The following is a 17,078-nucleotide window of genomic DNA, read 5'->3' on the forward strand; positions in this document are numbered from 1 at the left end:
CTGAATATTTAGAATCTGAACCTTTTCACAATATCCTTCCTATAGCAGGGAGGCCAGAATTAAAAGCATTGAGTCGGTTTTGCAATAACACATGTAATTTTCAATGCAGAATGGCTTTAATGCAATTTAATAATTTAGAGTGCTATTTTTAGAATGTAAACTTTCCTTATCTGTACTGGTGAAAAGGCGATTCTGGCCCCATTAGTTTAAATGGCGCAACTATTGCATGATTTTCTTATAATGTGAGATCGCACAAGAACGGAACTAGCGCATTATATCAGAACTGACTGTATTCCAAAAGTGGCCTCACCAATGTCTTGTACAGTCTCACCATGACCTCCTGACTCCTACGCTAAGTGCTGCCCTGATTTGCCTTTCCAAAATGCAGCACCTCACATTTTTCTACATTAAACTTGATCTGCCACTCCTCGGCCATTGGCCCATCTGATCAAGATCCCGTTATACTCTGAGGTAACCTTCTTGGCTGTCCACTACACCTCCAATTTTGGTGTCATATGCAAACTTACTAACCATATGTCCTATGTTCACGTCCTAATATTGATGACAACAGAAACATCAACCCATAATGTTTTGAAGGGAAAATACAAAATTGTAACCAAAAGTTGAATCTACGTGTGACAGCAAATTATGGTCCATGAATGCTCACTATTGTAAAGTGCATTCCTGAAGTTGAGCAGGAGTACATGCAATGGAATTTTACTTTCCTGCTACCTTCAGGCATTCTTGCCTTGGATATAAAAGAAATGCAGCACATCCTATTTTTCTTATCCTCCTATGGGCAAGAACAGTTTTAATTATTAATATTAGTAAATATTTTGTGTAGTGCATTCCAATTTGATTATTTATTTTGATGGATGCAAATAACTTTTGTGGTCGATGTTTATCAGCTTTGTATGAAATATTGAATATAGTGCTTATTTATTGTCCAATGAATAAATTAGAATTGCTTTGCATACACTTTTGAATTTTTTAGAGGCTTGTTTGCATTTAGTGTTTATTTGATGCAAATATGGGTTTTGATTCTGATGTGCAACATTTTGAGTAATTATGCCTAATTTGAATCTCATCTGTGGGTTAGCTGGACATGTGCAACATTTGCAACATTCTCTGTGCATACAGTTTGTATGCCAGGATAGTCAGGTGTTGGAAAGTCTTCCTCAGACTGTAGCAGTTTAAAAATTACACAAATTCTACTAAAACAAACGCTGTTCCAAAGCATTCAGTTATGCAGGTTTTCAAGAAACTTATGTTAAACAGTGATCTGATTGATCTTGCTAGTTCTTCTCTCACCAGTGGAATGTTCTTTTTGATTTTTGATTAAACTGTTCAGACATGGGTTATGTCACACCTCTGTGGCAGGTGGGAATTGGACCTTTTTGGCTAAGAAGTAAGCATGTAACAACAGTGCCGTAAGAGCCCCAAAATCAAGTGCTCCAGCGACATCTATCTGGGCCCTTGGAATTTTTTTATACTGTTTTCTTTCTATATTCAGAAATGCTTTCACTTACAAGTGACCAGCATTTCTATCTCCTCTAAACCACCAGTATTACTTTTCACCTATTGTCAACCAATTTCCAGTTGTTCCCAATTAATTAATTTACATGTAATGCCTGTTAAGGGCAATACAGTAGCACCAAAAATGAGTGAGAAAGGGCAGGGATGTTTTTTGAATAGTAGTTGAATTTTAATTATATTCAGATGGTGAGCATTAATTAAGATTCACTCATACTCATGGTTTATTGGAGCAAGCTGAAACTGTGCTGAACAAATCTTGAAGTGTGTGATATATAATCTATCTGTGTGTAAAGGCGTGAGGTGTTTAAAATTGGGCTCAGTTCTGTACTTCAGCACCTGACCACCTCAGATTGGTTGCATCTTTCTGTGTAAAATTAATAACAAGTTTGTAAAGATAAAATTTTGAAAAATTATATCCACTTTAGATGAACATTTGCAAAGCAGCAAACACGTATAATAAAGGGAGAAAAGTTGTTTTCCTTTTTTCTGCCAGTTTTAAAGTCCATAGCTTACTTTCTATGTCCAACAAATTGTTAGTAATAATCAAGTTGATAAAATTATCTCTTTAATGCAGACAGGAGGCTGGAATATTACAGGTCCCTGGGATAAAGACAACTTCATGGAAGTGCTAAAAGCAGTTTCTGGGACTTACAGAGCAGTTCCTTTTTTCACCGTCTATGTGAGCGCAGATTCCAAAAGTTCCAACAGCAATGTCATTCAGGTATGTAAGGCTAATGTGTGAAACTATTCAAAGTACTCATTATGTAAAATGTGTAAATATTCAGAACAGATGTAGCAAATGCAAATTTGTCTAATCATTAAATGCTGTTAACCATTAACAGCAGTAGAATTGTATTCAACCATATTATTTGCAACTCATGACTCAGCATGTATTTTATTCTGCCTTTACCATGTAGCCAATAGATTAAGTATGGATCACTGAGAAGTGTAGAGGAACATGTTAGGAGTACCAACAGATGTAGGTAAAAGAAGGGTCCTAACCTTGCGAAAATTCATCACAAGATTTCATGCTTACTAAACAATTGAAGTAGCATGTTGTAGACAGAGTTAAACAATCCCATGGCCATGGGATCAGATCAAAGGTCTGCAGTCATGCAACAAGTGGTAGTGGGGAAGTAATTAGTGGAAGCAGAAGGCTCATATACATCCCTAATCTCTATGACTATGGACTCCAGCGTATGCCTGCAAAAACCAGGCTGAAGGAATGACTCAGGCCCACTGGATGAATCTTTGGCAATGTGCCCTGACATTAATCTAATTGTACCATTGAAGAATTGGTGGAAATTTTCCCACCTTCATTTGGAATGAGTAGAGAAAGTTGAGAAAGTATGGTGAGAATTTAAAAAAAATCAGAATCTTGATATCAGGAAAAGTTTGGCAATTTTTCTTAATGGTGGCTTCAGAACCTCACTACTGAATGGTCATTTATCTTATTTATATTTTATATCATCTCACTATTAGCCCAACTTGTCTTATTTCTAAGTCACTTCCAATTCTCCTACCTGAGAAACTAATGTGTGAAAATTCCTAACTCTGACAGCTGCACCTCACGAAATGCTTATAATAGCCATCAATCGACTTTGTATACAGCACAATGTATGCTCCCGCGTTCAACATCCTCCTCAAACTTTTATTCACACAAGCCAGCATTAGTAAACCATCAGCCTCTCAATATCATTAGGACCCGGACCAACTCTCACACTAATTCACACTTTCAACATTTGAATTTGGAGCTCATGGACACCTTTGCTTTGCATGGTTCTGCCAGGTCACTTTGCATAGTGAGGCACATGCATCTCATGCAACTACACAGGATGAGGCTCATGGCAGCTAGCTGGCTTTCTTAGCACCTGCTCCCTTTACAATTACTTGCAGCCTACCAGCCACTGTGACTTGCACTGTTTTTTTTCTAGCACATTTTTACAAGAATTCACTTGTCACGGTGGGGAGCACTGAACAGTGAAGGCGATGGACGTGTTGTTCTGACATGGGCCCATGTCACATCACACCAGCAGTCTGTACCATCCGCTTACACAACAAACAACTGTGTGTGCTTCACACAAATGGCCCTTGTGAAAGTTCAAGGGGGAGACAGTGATTAGTGGTGTCAAGGGGGACTACAATCAGTCAAAAGGTACAGTGACACTCAATTGAGGGATGCATCTAATTCCATTCTAGGGGACTGGCCACTGTCATTTAGGTACCCAACCCTACCACAGATCAGGGTTCTGTGTCCTTGTAGTCTGGGTATTGGACCCCAGTCTGTCCTGCAGGTCAAGTGAAACCAGTCCAGGGATTACAGGTGAGTCATTCAGAGTGCCGTGACAATGAGTCCAGAGGATGGGCAATGCTCAGTTGAGGCTGCCCTGCTAAAGGGTCTTGGGGAATAATAATCATGGGGATTATCACGGTGCAATCTGTTCACAGAGTCCTCTTAAATACAGGACACTCACATCTGGGAATGGAGGTTATTGGATTAGATTGCTAAGGAAATGATTAAAGTGAAAGGAAGCATTTCAAGATAGAAGGTGGAATCTGATAGAGCATGGAAGGGCACTGAGAGCTTCAGGAAGGAGGACCGTCACATCGTGATCAGCCTGAGTCATCATCACTTTGGCCTGTTCATGGGGAGAGTGGTCAACAATGCACAGGAATTCACAAATTAATGGTCCCAACAAAACTGAGGAGGCCGAAAGGTCATCAAGGAACATGAAGTATGGGGTGTGAACATCCTGATTCTTAGCTTGCAACTCACTCACAAGAACATGACATTGGAGCTTTGCCGTGTTGGATCAGAAGTCAACGGTGCAATGACTGGACACAATGGCTAACAATATATACAAGGTTGGAAGACTACGTTACAATTTATGTTGTCAAGGGCAGAGTGAAACTTCTGGAATCTGAGACCCTTCTAACGCTGTACTGATTCAGTAAAGACACCCATCTGGCTTTGATTTGCACTTCAGCAGGTGATTATTTTGTCTAAGAATGTACCTTAAAAACAATGACATCAAGCAGAAAAACCCATTACATTGTATGCACTAATTGAGGCCTTGTCGTGTCCACTAAGCAAATGTAATAAGTAAGGTCTACGTAAAAAATCAACTGAATTTCTCATCAGAAACTCATTTCATAGCTACAGTCAGAAAGCAACGCTTCTGAACTGCCATATTGACACAGTGAACTGAAGTATGAGATGCAAATATGTCTTTGCCTTGCAATGGGGCAGTCTTTCACGTTTTCTTACTGGCAGAATTCTATTCCACTGATATAGCATAAATACTTTGCTCTTGCATTTGGATGTGCTGACATAACTCAGCTCCTTCTGGAGACATGGCAATGGCATCCTTAGGATATTTATGCCATTACCGTGTGAAGAGAGAACAAGAGGCTTCACTGGGATAAATTTGAAGGTTCGAGATTTCCTTCAATAAATTATCTTCCTGATCTCTGTCTCTCCCCCCTGCCCCACTGATTACAAGCTCATGCATTTGACGTGGACATTGCCATGGCCGCAGTTTTTGTAGCTTTGCTTCAAACCTGAGGACAGCATAGAAGGAGACAGTAGTTACAACGTCATCAGCAAGAATAGCAGTCCTTGGCACCACAATCTTCAGATTTGAAGGTCCACCAAGGAAGCTGAGAATGATGAGGCCGTGGATCTACAGTCTTCACTGTCATTTTCCTCAATACTTTGATTTGAGACATGAAAAAATCTGTGTCAGGAGTTTGCTGGAGTTGGATGTGCGCATAGAGCTAGGTGAGAGGCTCCTGTGGCTGATGTCATTGCCTGGCACGAAGAAAGATGATTTGTCATTTTTAAAAACCAAACATTTCAGCCTCAGGACATTGCTTTGGGGGTTATTCTGAGCAGTGTCCAATGCATCACCGTCTTCAGATGCTTCATCAATCACCTCTTCTTCATTTGTTCAGAACTACAAGTAGAGGCAGCAGAATGGTGGTATTGAAAACAAAGTTGCTGGAAAAGCTCAGCAGGTCTGGCAGCATCTGTGAAAGAAAAAACAGTTAATATTTCAGGTCCAGTGACTCTCCCTCAGAACCGAGGAAGGGTCACAGGACCCAAAATGTTAACTCTCTTTTTCCCTTCACAGATGCTGCCAGACCATAAGACCATAAGACATAGGAGTGGAAGTGGGGCCATTCGGCCCACCGAGTCCACTCTGCCATTTAAATCATGGCTGATGGGCATTTCAACTCCACTTCCCTGCACTCTCCTCATAACCCTTGATTCCTTGTGAGATCAAGAATTTGTCGATCTCTGCCCTGAAGGCATCTAACGTCTCGGCCTCCACTGCACTCCGTGGCAATGAATTCCACAAGCCCACCACTCTCTGACTGAAGAAATATCTCCTCATTTCTGTTTTAAATTTACCCCCTCTAATTCTAAGGCTGTGCCCACAGGTCCTAGTCTCCCTACCTAACCGAAACAACCTCCCAGTGCCCACCCTTTCTAAGCCATACATTATCTTGTAAATTTCTATTAGATCACCCCTCAACCTTCTAAACTCTAATGAATACCATCCCAGGATCCTTAGCCGTTCATCATACGTTAAACCTACCATTCCAGGGATCATCCGTGTGAACCTGCCGTGGCAGATGATGGAATTTCAATTCAATAAATCTATGGAATTAAGAGTCTAATCAGGGCCATGAATGCATTGTTAATGTTGAAAAAACTCATCTTGTTCATTAATGTCCTTTTCGGGAAGGAAACTGCCATCCTTATCTGGACTGGACTACATGTGATTCAGACCCACAGCAATGTTGACTCTTAACTGCCCTTTGACATGGGCAATAAATGCTGGCCTAGCCAGCAATACCCTCATCCTACGAATGAGTAAGAAGAAACTCTGGATATTTGCTGATGGTTGCAACTTTTCAGATTATTCGAAATCTGTGCCTGCATACAGAAGATCTGGACAGCATTTGGGCTTCGGCAGATATTTGCACCACATGACTAGCAAGCTGTAACCATCTCCACCTTGAGAGCTTGTAACTGCTAAATGTTAATATTCAATTGCTTCACCACTATAAGCACTCTGAGTATCATTATTCACATAATTGCCACACAAACACCAATGCTAGAAGAGGATTTCAGACACTGGATGTTCTGTAATATGTAACTTATCACCTGACTTCCCAGACCCCCTTCTTCCAAGGCATAGGTCAGCAGTGTGATGGAATATTTGCACTTGTTTGAATGAATTCAACACTCGGATTGCAACACCAGACAAGGAAAAAAGCAGCCTTGTTGATAGTCACTCCTTCCACCACCTTCATTTTCAGTTCTTCTACTGCTGTGGCATAAGGCAGCAGTGTGTACCACACACAAGTTGCACTGTAGCAACTCACCAAGTCATCTTCAACAGCGAGTTCTGAATATGTGACCTTTGACACCAAGTAATACAAAGGCAAGAGATGAATGTGAACGCCACCACCTGCAAAACCAGGTACAAGTTGCACAACATCCTGACTTCGAAATGTATCATTGTTCTCTCATCCTTTGGGTCAAACACCTGGAACTGACTCCTCAAAAGTTAAAAATGGTGACTGTCACCTTGAGGGAAGTTGGGGTATATAATTGATAGACTGCCCATATGCCATGAATGCCATAACGTCAAACATTGTGGCTTTTATTTTCTCTTTTAGGTTGATCAGTCAGGCTTATTTCTTCCATCTCGTGATTACTACCTAAACAAAACAGCCAATGAAAAGGTAATGTGTTACAGCAAATTTATTTCTATTTCCTTTCTCTTGTTTTCCTTAAAGGGAAAGGAAGAGGTGGATGCAAGGTGTTGTAAAAAGTATTTTCATTTGCTTTTGAATGTTTAAATATCCATCTGAAGATATGTCAAACCATATTGATGTGACTATGTGCTTGAGATGCAGTTTTCAGTTGCTTTCCAGCAACCAAATTCAATGAGATTTATTTTACAATGTATAAACAAATGAATGGGAAGCTTTTAAAAGAACCTTATCTTTATTCGGGGTTCTCTCTTTCTTTCCTTTTGGTATGCATATAAACAAGTTGCATACAGGTAATTTTAAAAAATGATCTAAGTTTGGATTTAAGTTCAGTAGTAGTATTTTGGATGAACTCCTTATTTGAACAGTTGATCTTCAAATTACGCCTTACTATGAAGTAGTAAAGAAAAAGCAAAAAACAGACTTAATAATCTCACTGTAACATTTAAATAATCCCAGTAAATTGTGAGGAAATTACTACTAGGAGCTATTAAAAAATGACATCATGAGCTTGATTTTTGTGTGGATGTTGACACTATGCATCAGACCAAGATAAAATGGAAATCAGTTTCTGCAAAATTACTCTTATTTTGGACCCTCTTAACATTGAAGGCTGGAACAGATTGATGCTTGGTCTACCACCTCTTCTGACTCAGTTTGTTTTTTTTCCAGAAATGGGAGAGCTGTTTGAACTAAAGTACTGTGACTGTGAGCTGAGTATTATCTTGATACTGCTCCTGATCTACTGTTCTATGTTTCATCAGATAGGCAGCAGAAATGTTTCAGCTGAGTTTCTGGTAAATAATGACACTGGGGCAAGGACAATTCAGAGAAAATTATTTGCCCAGGTTTCTCTACCTCCAGGCTATTCACTAAACAAAATACAATTTTTAAAATGTCTCAGTTTCCCTACAGATCCCTTGTGTTTGATGCACTTTATCTTGTGTACTGTGCTTTCTCAATTGTTTTGCAGGTACTGAATGCATATCTGGACTATATGGTTGAACTGGGTGTACTTCTGGGAGGAGACCGTAATTCAACATACACTCAAATGCAGGAAATTTTGGAGTTTGAAACTATCCTTGCAAATATCACGGTTCCCCAGGATGAGCGTAGAGATGAAGAGAAAATATACCATAAAATGACTGTTGCAGATTTACAGGTACCAAAATGCAATAAGTTCAAACTGCATTGGACGTTTTCTTTCTTACATTGCTGAACAACAAGTCAGAAATCTCAAAAACAATTACATCCAATTGAAAGGATAAAACTACTGGAAAAACCTATGATTGAAACAGGATTCTATAAGTTTTCACAAACAAAAACAAGAATTGCTGGAGAAACTCAGCAAGTATGGCAGCATCTGTGGAGAGAAAGCAGAATTAACATTTCGCATCCAGTGACACTTCTTCAGAACTTTAGTGTGACAGAGTACAATGGAATTAGTATTCTGCATTTTGTCATACAAAAGGTTCATATTAGTTGTATTAAACTGAAAATGCTATGTCAAGTCTTCCAGTTATTGGTGTTTTTGGCAATGGAACTTTCTAATCTTTGGGTTTTATAGAAAGTTCTTGAATGCTACAACTTGGAATAAAATGTGAAACAGTGATGGTTCCAAATACAATATTCTGTCTGAAGGCAACTTCGTTTCCAGTATCCACCTTTAGCCAGTCATTTTCTGCTACAAGATTTCATAGATTCTGAGCCATTTGGTGTGACATAAACCAAACGCAGCATTTCTTTGTGGAGAGTGTTTATTGCCTTGTTCAGTCTTATATCACTCATTCAACATCCTCAGTATCCCAGCTGTCCCTTACTTACATATGCTCAAAGACAGTTAACACCTACCACCTCTTTCTTTTAACATCAAATGTGACATTAACAGATCTTAACAATGTGATTGACAAGACGTTAACACACTGTATGACTGAGTACAGAATGTTGATGGTATTTGTTGCAACTGCAAATTGGTTAGAGACTCCATAATGGACTCTGACATGCTCTGGAAATTCTCTGGCTAACAGGCCAATGACTTCAGCAATTGCTGGTGTCCAGAATGTGTCTTTCTCTTACTGTCTGAACCACAGTGGTCTGCATTTTGTTTCCTCATGAGGCACACGAGAGAGTTCTTCAGTTAACCCATTCCTTATCTTTCCTTGCCACTTCCATTTATCCTGTTTGATGAGCCCATCATGGAATCCCTCGAACTTGGTACATAAGTCAAATTCTGGAGCTTGACAGAGTAACATCAGTGAAAATTAATCTATGTTAGCTTGTATGACGCCAGTACCTGTTTAAAATTAATTTTTAATCAATCAGGCCAGTTATTGCCCATCTACAATTTCTTGTAAGAAGGTGATAGTGAACACCTACTTGAACTTCTGCAATTCCTGTAGTGTAGGCACACCAGTAGTGTTTTTACATAGGGAGTGGAAGGATGTTGACCCAGCAATAAAGCTGAGAGACTGAAATTGAAAACTGCAAGGTTCACACATGCCCTCAGAGTGGACGCTGTGGTACCAACTTGAGTAGATCTGTCCTCTTAATCAAATAAGAGATAGGAGGAGTTTAAGAAATGATTACAAAGAATGGTTCTCTGTGCAATTGTCAGATTGTTACATTTACTGTTCTATTGAGCAACCCTCTCAATTTTGACATCATCCCTCAGATGTTAGTGAGGACGACTTCACAAACGTCACTTTGTGGATGACTGCTGCATGATGGCTCATTCACACGGGCCATCTAAAAGCCACTTAACCTTCTCAACATCTCCTATATGATGCTTGTCCTTCTCTTAAAGATCACCAAAATGATGATCCTGTAGCAATCTTTCTCATGACAGTTGAACATTCTTGCACACCATCTACATAGATGAGTTGGTCCTGATGTTTGTGTATCACTTCCGATGTAAAGTCCAGCATGCAGTCAACTGTGCCAATTCTGCCTTCTTTCAAGTTGTGATAATTTGACAATAAAGGAAGTCAACAAAGGTCCTGCTCTGTAAGGCTTTTGTGCTGTTTATTATTTATTACAACAAGACCCGGACCATCTACCGACAGATCCTCGAGAGCTTCCACCAGTGGTGCTTGCATTGAATCTTGACAATTAAATGAAGAAACCCGCAGACCAAAATGAGTGTCCTCCATGAAGCTGCAAATACCAGTGTTGAAGCCCTGATCCTGAAGAACCAACTTTGATGGACATCCCAATACATTTGAATGCATGAGAAACCACCTTTCTCAGCGGTTTCTCTTTGCTTAGCTCTTGTTGGTCAGTGCTTACAGGATGATTGAAGGAAGATGCAAAAAGATAAACTCATGTTCACCCTAAAGCATTGGCACCATTAACTGGTTGGAGAAAACAGCTAACTGCTCAGCATTGCATCTCCTGTTCATTTAAGATACAAGCTATTTTGAGAATCAGTGATGACAATGAAGTACAATACTGACAATAGTTGAAGGAGAAACAAGCCAACGCAGGACTGTGAACTCAATTTCCCCACAAAACAACATGCCCCTTCTACGAGATTTGACTGCATTGTAGTAATTGAAATAAAATAAGTAGTCATTAAACCAATGAATGGTTTCAGGTGAATTTGTTGTTATCTCTTGTAAACTCACTTGTCTTTAGAGCAACTAAGTTAAATGAAAGAAAACCTGCTAAAATTTGATATCAGTTTTCAATTATGGATTTCCTTGTATTTCTTCTTCTCAGAATTTAGCACCTGCCATTGATTGGTTGGATTATTTATCATTTGGACTGGCACCAGTGGACCTGAATGAAACAGAATCAGTAGTTGTCTATGCCAAGGAATATCTGGAGATGGTGTCTGATCTTATTAATAATACTGACAAGAGGTAATTGCAGATAGATCGTTAGTTTGTAGACAGTAATTTGGTAGTTATTATTCATACATAAGGGAATGAAATTAAAGAGAACAGATATGAAGAAAGTAGTTGCATACTTAATTATTAATAACTAAATGTCCCTCGATTTACATTTTGAAAGTAGAAGTTTACTGTGTAAAACAAAAACCAAAAGAACTGCAGATGCTGTAAATCAGGAACAAAAACAGAAGTTGCTGGGAAAGCTCAGCGGGTCTGGCAGCTTCTGTGGAGAAAAAATATCAGAGTTAACATTTCAGGTCTGAACTCAGTTCTGAGGAAGGGTCACTGGACCCGAAACATTAACTCTGATATTTTCTCCACAGATGCTGCCAGACCTGCAGAGCTTTTCCAGTAATTTCTGTTTTTGTTTTTGCTACGTAAAATATCTTCTGATCAGTACCACCTGGCTTTGCGCACCCTCCCCAAAAGAAATTCAGTTTTCATTAAGATTAAGACCCTTATTTTTAACTATAATTGGATTTTGGGGCTGGGTAGTCAAGAAGAATAAACTCAACTGTTATTTATCATATTGCAATTAAGATACAGAAATCATGATTTGACTGAATAGTGGAGCAGACTCAAAGGACTGAATGATCTATTCATGTTCCCGTGATACTATTGGCAGGAATAAATGAGACAAATAGAAAATGCAGCAAGTGCTTAATGAAGGTAAGTAAAAGGGGCAGATGTGGAAAGAAGGGAACTGTGAGCTCAGAGCTGCCTTGGAAGGGCATTACATACAATAGAACACTGATCCTAATGACCTGCATGCCTGCAAATGATAAATCAATTTTGTACAGCTTCAGTCACCCCATCTGTTATGATGAAACAAATAGCTCTCGTTTTTCCTTCTCTCAATGGATGTGCCAGTTGGCAGAATTTACTGATCTTAGCCAGTTAAAATTTGCATAATGACATCATAGAACTCTGACTTGAATATATTCATGAAGCAACATCTGAGTCAAAATACTGTTTGACAGAAGCAGAGCCGCAAGTCAATCTTTTGGTTAAATGTAATTTCTCGCCTGCCATGTTGGCCACTGAAAAGGCACATGCCTTCAAAATGTGTGTGTCCTTTAGTAATGGTACTGAAATTTCAGCAAATTATAGCACAAGTCACTTGTCATTGCATGTACAATGCATAATTTGCTGTATGTTTGTGCTTAAAATTAACCACCCCAACCCATTTGCATAAATAAAGACACCAGTTTTGTTGAATTTACTTCTGTCATTGACATTTCCACGTAGATCAGTAAAGAATGGCACCTGAACAGTATTGTTTCATGGTCCTAATGTTATTAGAATAATAATCAAGGCACCTGGACTAAGGGGCGGCACGGTGGCTCAGTGGTTAGCACTGCAGCCTCACAGCGCCTGGGACCCAGGTTCGATTCCAGCCTCGGGTAACTGTCTGTGTGGAGTTTGCACATTCTCCCAGTGTCTGCGTGGGTTTCCTCTGGGTGCTCTGGTTTCCTCCACAGTCCAAAGATGTGCAGGCTAGGTGGATTGGCCATGCTAAATTGCCTGTAGTGTTCAGGGATGTGTGGGTTATAGGGGGATGGGTCTGGGTGGGATGCTCCAAGGGGCAGTGTGGACATGTTGGGCCGAAGGGCCTGTTCCCACACTGTAGGGAATCTCGTCTAATCTAATCTAATCTAATGCTTCGAAGAACTAACTTTAAATCCCACACTCAGTTACATCCATTTCATCAGTAAATTTAGAATAAAATGCTAGTCTCATTAATAATAATCATCAAACCACCAGATTGTTGTAAAACTCCATCTAATTCACTGCTGCCCTTCAAGAGAAGAAATTTCTAAACTGCAAGTGACCCCAGACTTGAAGCAATCTGCTTGACACTTAACTCCCCTTTGAAATAGCTTAGCAAGCCACTCAGTTGTATGATGTACACCAACGCTTACTCGAGGACATGGAGGGATGGATAATAATTTATGGCCTTGCCAGAAACACTCATTTGCCCAGAATGATTTGGTGAAAGAAATATTCTGTTGTCCAGCACAGTAGCCAAGGGGAACACCTTAGTTACTTGTTTTAAAAACCTCCATGAAATCTTAAAACTCAACAAAGTTTAAAAAGGAAATAATTTTAATAATCAGCAATGTTTTGATTTTATCCCAACTTGTAATATGATTGTATATGATTTGAGCTTGTGTGCTAAATGTGTTTTACAAATTGGTTGTAAAAACTGCATGCAATTCAGAAGACAGTCATAATTGTGATGGGTTACCTGTTAGGCTAAGATAATCATGGGTTCTTGATAAAATATTTGTTTAGTTAGCCTATGGTTTCAGTACAGATTTAAGTGATTAAATTCAGCCTTGACACTCTGCTTGTACAGTTTCAACCTATCTCTACATTATCGGGTTTGAACTTTGCTATTGATTTATTGTCGTTTAAAAAAAAATTGTCGATGCATTATGAGTTAGGCCTGCGACTTTCAATATGTTTCAGATATTTGCCATGTTACTCGCAATCAGCCATTACATTCCCTATGGCATCTTCTAATTGTTTTTTCTACAAATTATGGCATAAATTTGCCACAGCACTTTCGGGAGACACAATTTCTGACATTTGCAGCAGTATTCTTGAAATATATAAAATTATGAGGGTGCAGACGCAGACAGAATATTTTCCCTTATGGGGAAATGTTGAATGTGAGGTCATTTTCAAAGAAGGGACCTCCCATTTAAGATGGAGATTAGAAGAAATTTGTTCCCTCAGAGGATTGTTAGTGTTTAGAAGTATATCTCATGTGAACAGTGAAGGGCAGGTCACTGAAAATACTTAAGGCAGAAGTACAATTTTGTTTGACAAGGGAGTCAGAGGTAATAGAGGACAGGTAGGAAAGACAGCATCAAGTTAGCTTTATCTTACTGAATGTCAGAGTAAACATGAGGAACTGAATGGTCTATTCCTGCTACTGCCAATTTTTCTGAACTACATGGCTGCATAATTGGTGTCCTGATGCATTTCCTAGGATTGACTTCTGATGTAGGAGGCTAATGCAGGCAGAAAAAGTATTTAGAGGGTAAACTGGCAGGCAGTGGCTTATGTTTCTACATCAAACCTGTGCAATAGTGTCTGGGTTTTACAGTAAATCAGAGTGACCATTTATAATTACTAAAATATGTACATTCAGCAAACTTCAGGATCCTTGATGTGATACTTTATAAAATATACTGTATCCCAGTAAATATTAGACAAGCTAGGAATGAGCAGATTTTTTTTGTGATTTTTAAACACTTATCCAACGTTTTGCATAACAGCAGTGAGATGGGAAGAGATGATGGCAATTAAGATTGAGGCTCAAGTCCAGAAAGCTTTTCAACTTGTTGGTGAGAGATGGTAGGAACTGCAGATGCTGGAGAATCTGAGATAACAAGATGTAGAGCTGGATGACCACAGCAGCCAAGCAGCATCAGAGGAGCAGGAAAGCTGATGTTTCAGGCCTAGACCCTTCTTCAGAAATGGAGGGGATTGGGGTTCTGAAATAAATAGGGACCGTGGGGGAGGTGGACAGAAGATGGATAGAGGAAAAGAGGTGGACAGAAGATGGATAGAGGAAAAGATAGGTGGCGAGGAGACAGATAGTCAACCCCACCTCTTTGACCTGTCTCCTCTCCACCTATCTTTTCCTCTATCCATCTTCTGTCCATTTCTGAAGAAGTGTCTAGGCCTGAAACATCAGCTTTCCTGCTCCTCTGATGCTGCTCGGCCTGCTGTGCTCATCCAGCTCTACATCTTGTTATTTCAACTTGTTGGTGTCATGTTTGAACTCTGACCTCTGTCACTTTTCAGTTTCTAACCCTGTGGTATTTTCTGGAGTGAGATACTCAGTTAATTTTCATGAGCTGATCAGTCCAGTTTACTTTTCAAGTTAGACTTCAATGGAGAGAGGACAATATATAAGGTTAATCATAGTTGCCATGTGTCATATACTAATGATACATCTGTCAATTTTATTTTTCGTTTAATCCTCAAGTATCTGGTCTGTTCATTACTTCTAATTGTAAATGTTGATGATAAACAGAGTTAATTGCAGTTTAACAGCCTATAAAGAATCTGTCTATACTTTTTTTGTAGATGGCTGACATTTGTATATTATGGTTCCAACTGAAATGAATTTTTTTTGTAGCATTTTAGTTGTTTCTTAATTTTCATCTGCAAATAACTTCCTTTCTTGAGTTATCCAGTAAATAGATGATTAATCTCATAACAAACTCTATGCAATAAATAAATATGAATTGTATTCTGTATATTTAAATATTATGTCTGTTTAACCTCCTTATTAAGGAAAATAATAAAGGAGTCCTGTGATATTTGAGTTTTACATTAATAAAACAGAACTGAAATAAACAGTTATGTTTCAAGTTAGATATTTAAATAATACCTGTGTTTTTCAGTCTTGGATAAAAATTTTCATGCACTTTTAGAAAATTAATATTTTAGTAAATTAGATGCAATATATGTATCTAAATCAAATGATAAAATATTTAACAATATACATTTTTTAAATCGCATAGCATTTTGAACAATTACATGATATGGAATTTAGTACAGAAGACAGCATCCAACTTGGATCAGCGGTTTGAAAATGCACAGGAAAAGCTTTTGGAAACTCTCTATGGTACAAAGAAGGTGAGATTAATAATTTAGTTGGATAGTTGCTTTTGCATCAAGCCAGAAACCAAGATTAAATGTTTGAAATATGAGAAGGAAAGTTTACATTCATAGTTATTGCGGTCTAATGTCCCAAGAATTGGTCGATTGAACTGGTTTCTCATTTTCATCCTTTTGAAATGTAAGCAGTTATACTTTGACGTAATATTTGTTGTTCCACTGTTTACACTAAATTACATGGCCTTTTCAGTGTTTGTAACAAATATAATATTTTGAAGTATAATTTTTGGTCCTTGCTTGACTGGTGTAGATGTTCTTTCCAACTTCGCAACAGGCGTGCAGCTCCCTGTAATAGATTAAACATAATGCCAAATTGTAATCACAGTCTCAATTTTATATATGATGTGGAGGTGCCAGTGTTGTACTGGGGTGGACATGTCGGAATCAGACAACACCAGGTTTTAGTCCAACAGATTTGTTTGAAATCTCACGCTTTTGGAATGTTGCCCTTTCATCAGATGAGGTGACAAAGGCACAACGCTCCAAAACCTTGTGATTTCAAATAAACCCATCGGTCCGTAACCTGGTGTCACCTGATTTCTGAATCAGTTACACACATTTGATTAACTACAGGTAAATAAAAGAAAATTAGAAGACAATTATAACAATACAAAAAGGAGACAAGCCTTCAGATCCTGCACCAATATTAGATATTGAAAGAACATGACTCTGATCCCAGGGCAGAAGTCACCATCAAACTGTTGGTTTGGCTATTCTAAGTATCTCTGACAGCTAGATAACCTTCCAATAGTTAAATGTTTTAAAACATGTGTATAGTCTTTGGATAGTCCGTTGTTTTTCCAACAGTTTGATAGGCTTCATTGTTGGCTGTGCCTCAAACTCCAGTTTTGATGGGTTTTCAACCCCTCCCCTCAACTGTAGCAGGAATCTCACAGTATAATGATGACTTTGGCAACCGGATATTTTCTGTCATTTTCTTAAGAATTTACGTTTTAAGTATCAGCAAGGTGTAGTGAAAACTTGAGATTTAGTGGAAAGGAGAGCTATTTATTGGTCAAACCCACTATCAGTGGATATGCTGCATCTGTGGGTGGTCTATTAAAGACCCTTGTGGTCAAACAGTAAGGCTGGGCTTCTCTGCCAAGTACTCCAGTACTTGAGGTTGCCATATTGTTTGGAGAGGTGAATGGCCACTGACTCAAA

The 17,078-nt window shown here is 38.9% G+C and overlaps 1 protein-coding gene across 8 annotated transcripts in view; it reads left to right on the plus strand.

Annotated features, from left to right (window-relative positions):
* LOC125457582 (endothelin-converting enzyme 2-like) overlaps positions 1 to 17,078 on the plus strand; it is a 173,168-nt gene that overhangs the window by 133,745 nt on the left and 22,345 nt on the right. For all 8 annotated transcript variants that reach the window (XM_048541996.2, XM_048541993.2, XM_048541998.2 and 5 more), the window contains 5 exons: positions 2,111 to 2,257; positions 7,228 to 7,293; positions 8,297 to 8,485; positions 11,041 to 11,183; positions 15,758 to 15,872. In XM_048541996.2, coding sequence (XP_048397953.1) covers positions 2,111 to 2,257; positions 7,228 to 7,293; positions 8,297 to 8,485; positions 11,041 to 11,183; positions 15,758 to 15,872 — 660 coding nt within the window. The remainder of the gene's footprint in view (positions 1 to 2,110; positions 2,258 to 7,227; positions 7,294 to 8,296; positions 8,486 to 11,040; positions 11,184 to 15,757; positions 15,873 to 17,078) is intronic.

The sequence above is a fragment of the Stegostoma tigrinum genome, chromosome 14 (genome assembly GCF_030684315.1).
Source record: "Stegostoma tigrinum isolate sSteTig4 chromosome 14, sSteTig4.hap1, whole genome shotgun sequence".
NCBI lineage: Eukaryota > Metazoa > Chordata > Chondrichthyes > Orectolobiformes > Stegostomatidae > Stegostoma > Stegostoma tigrinum.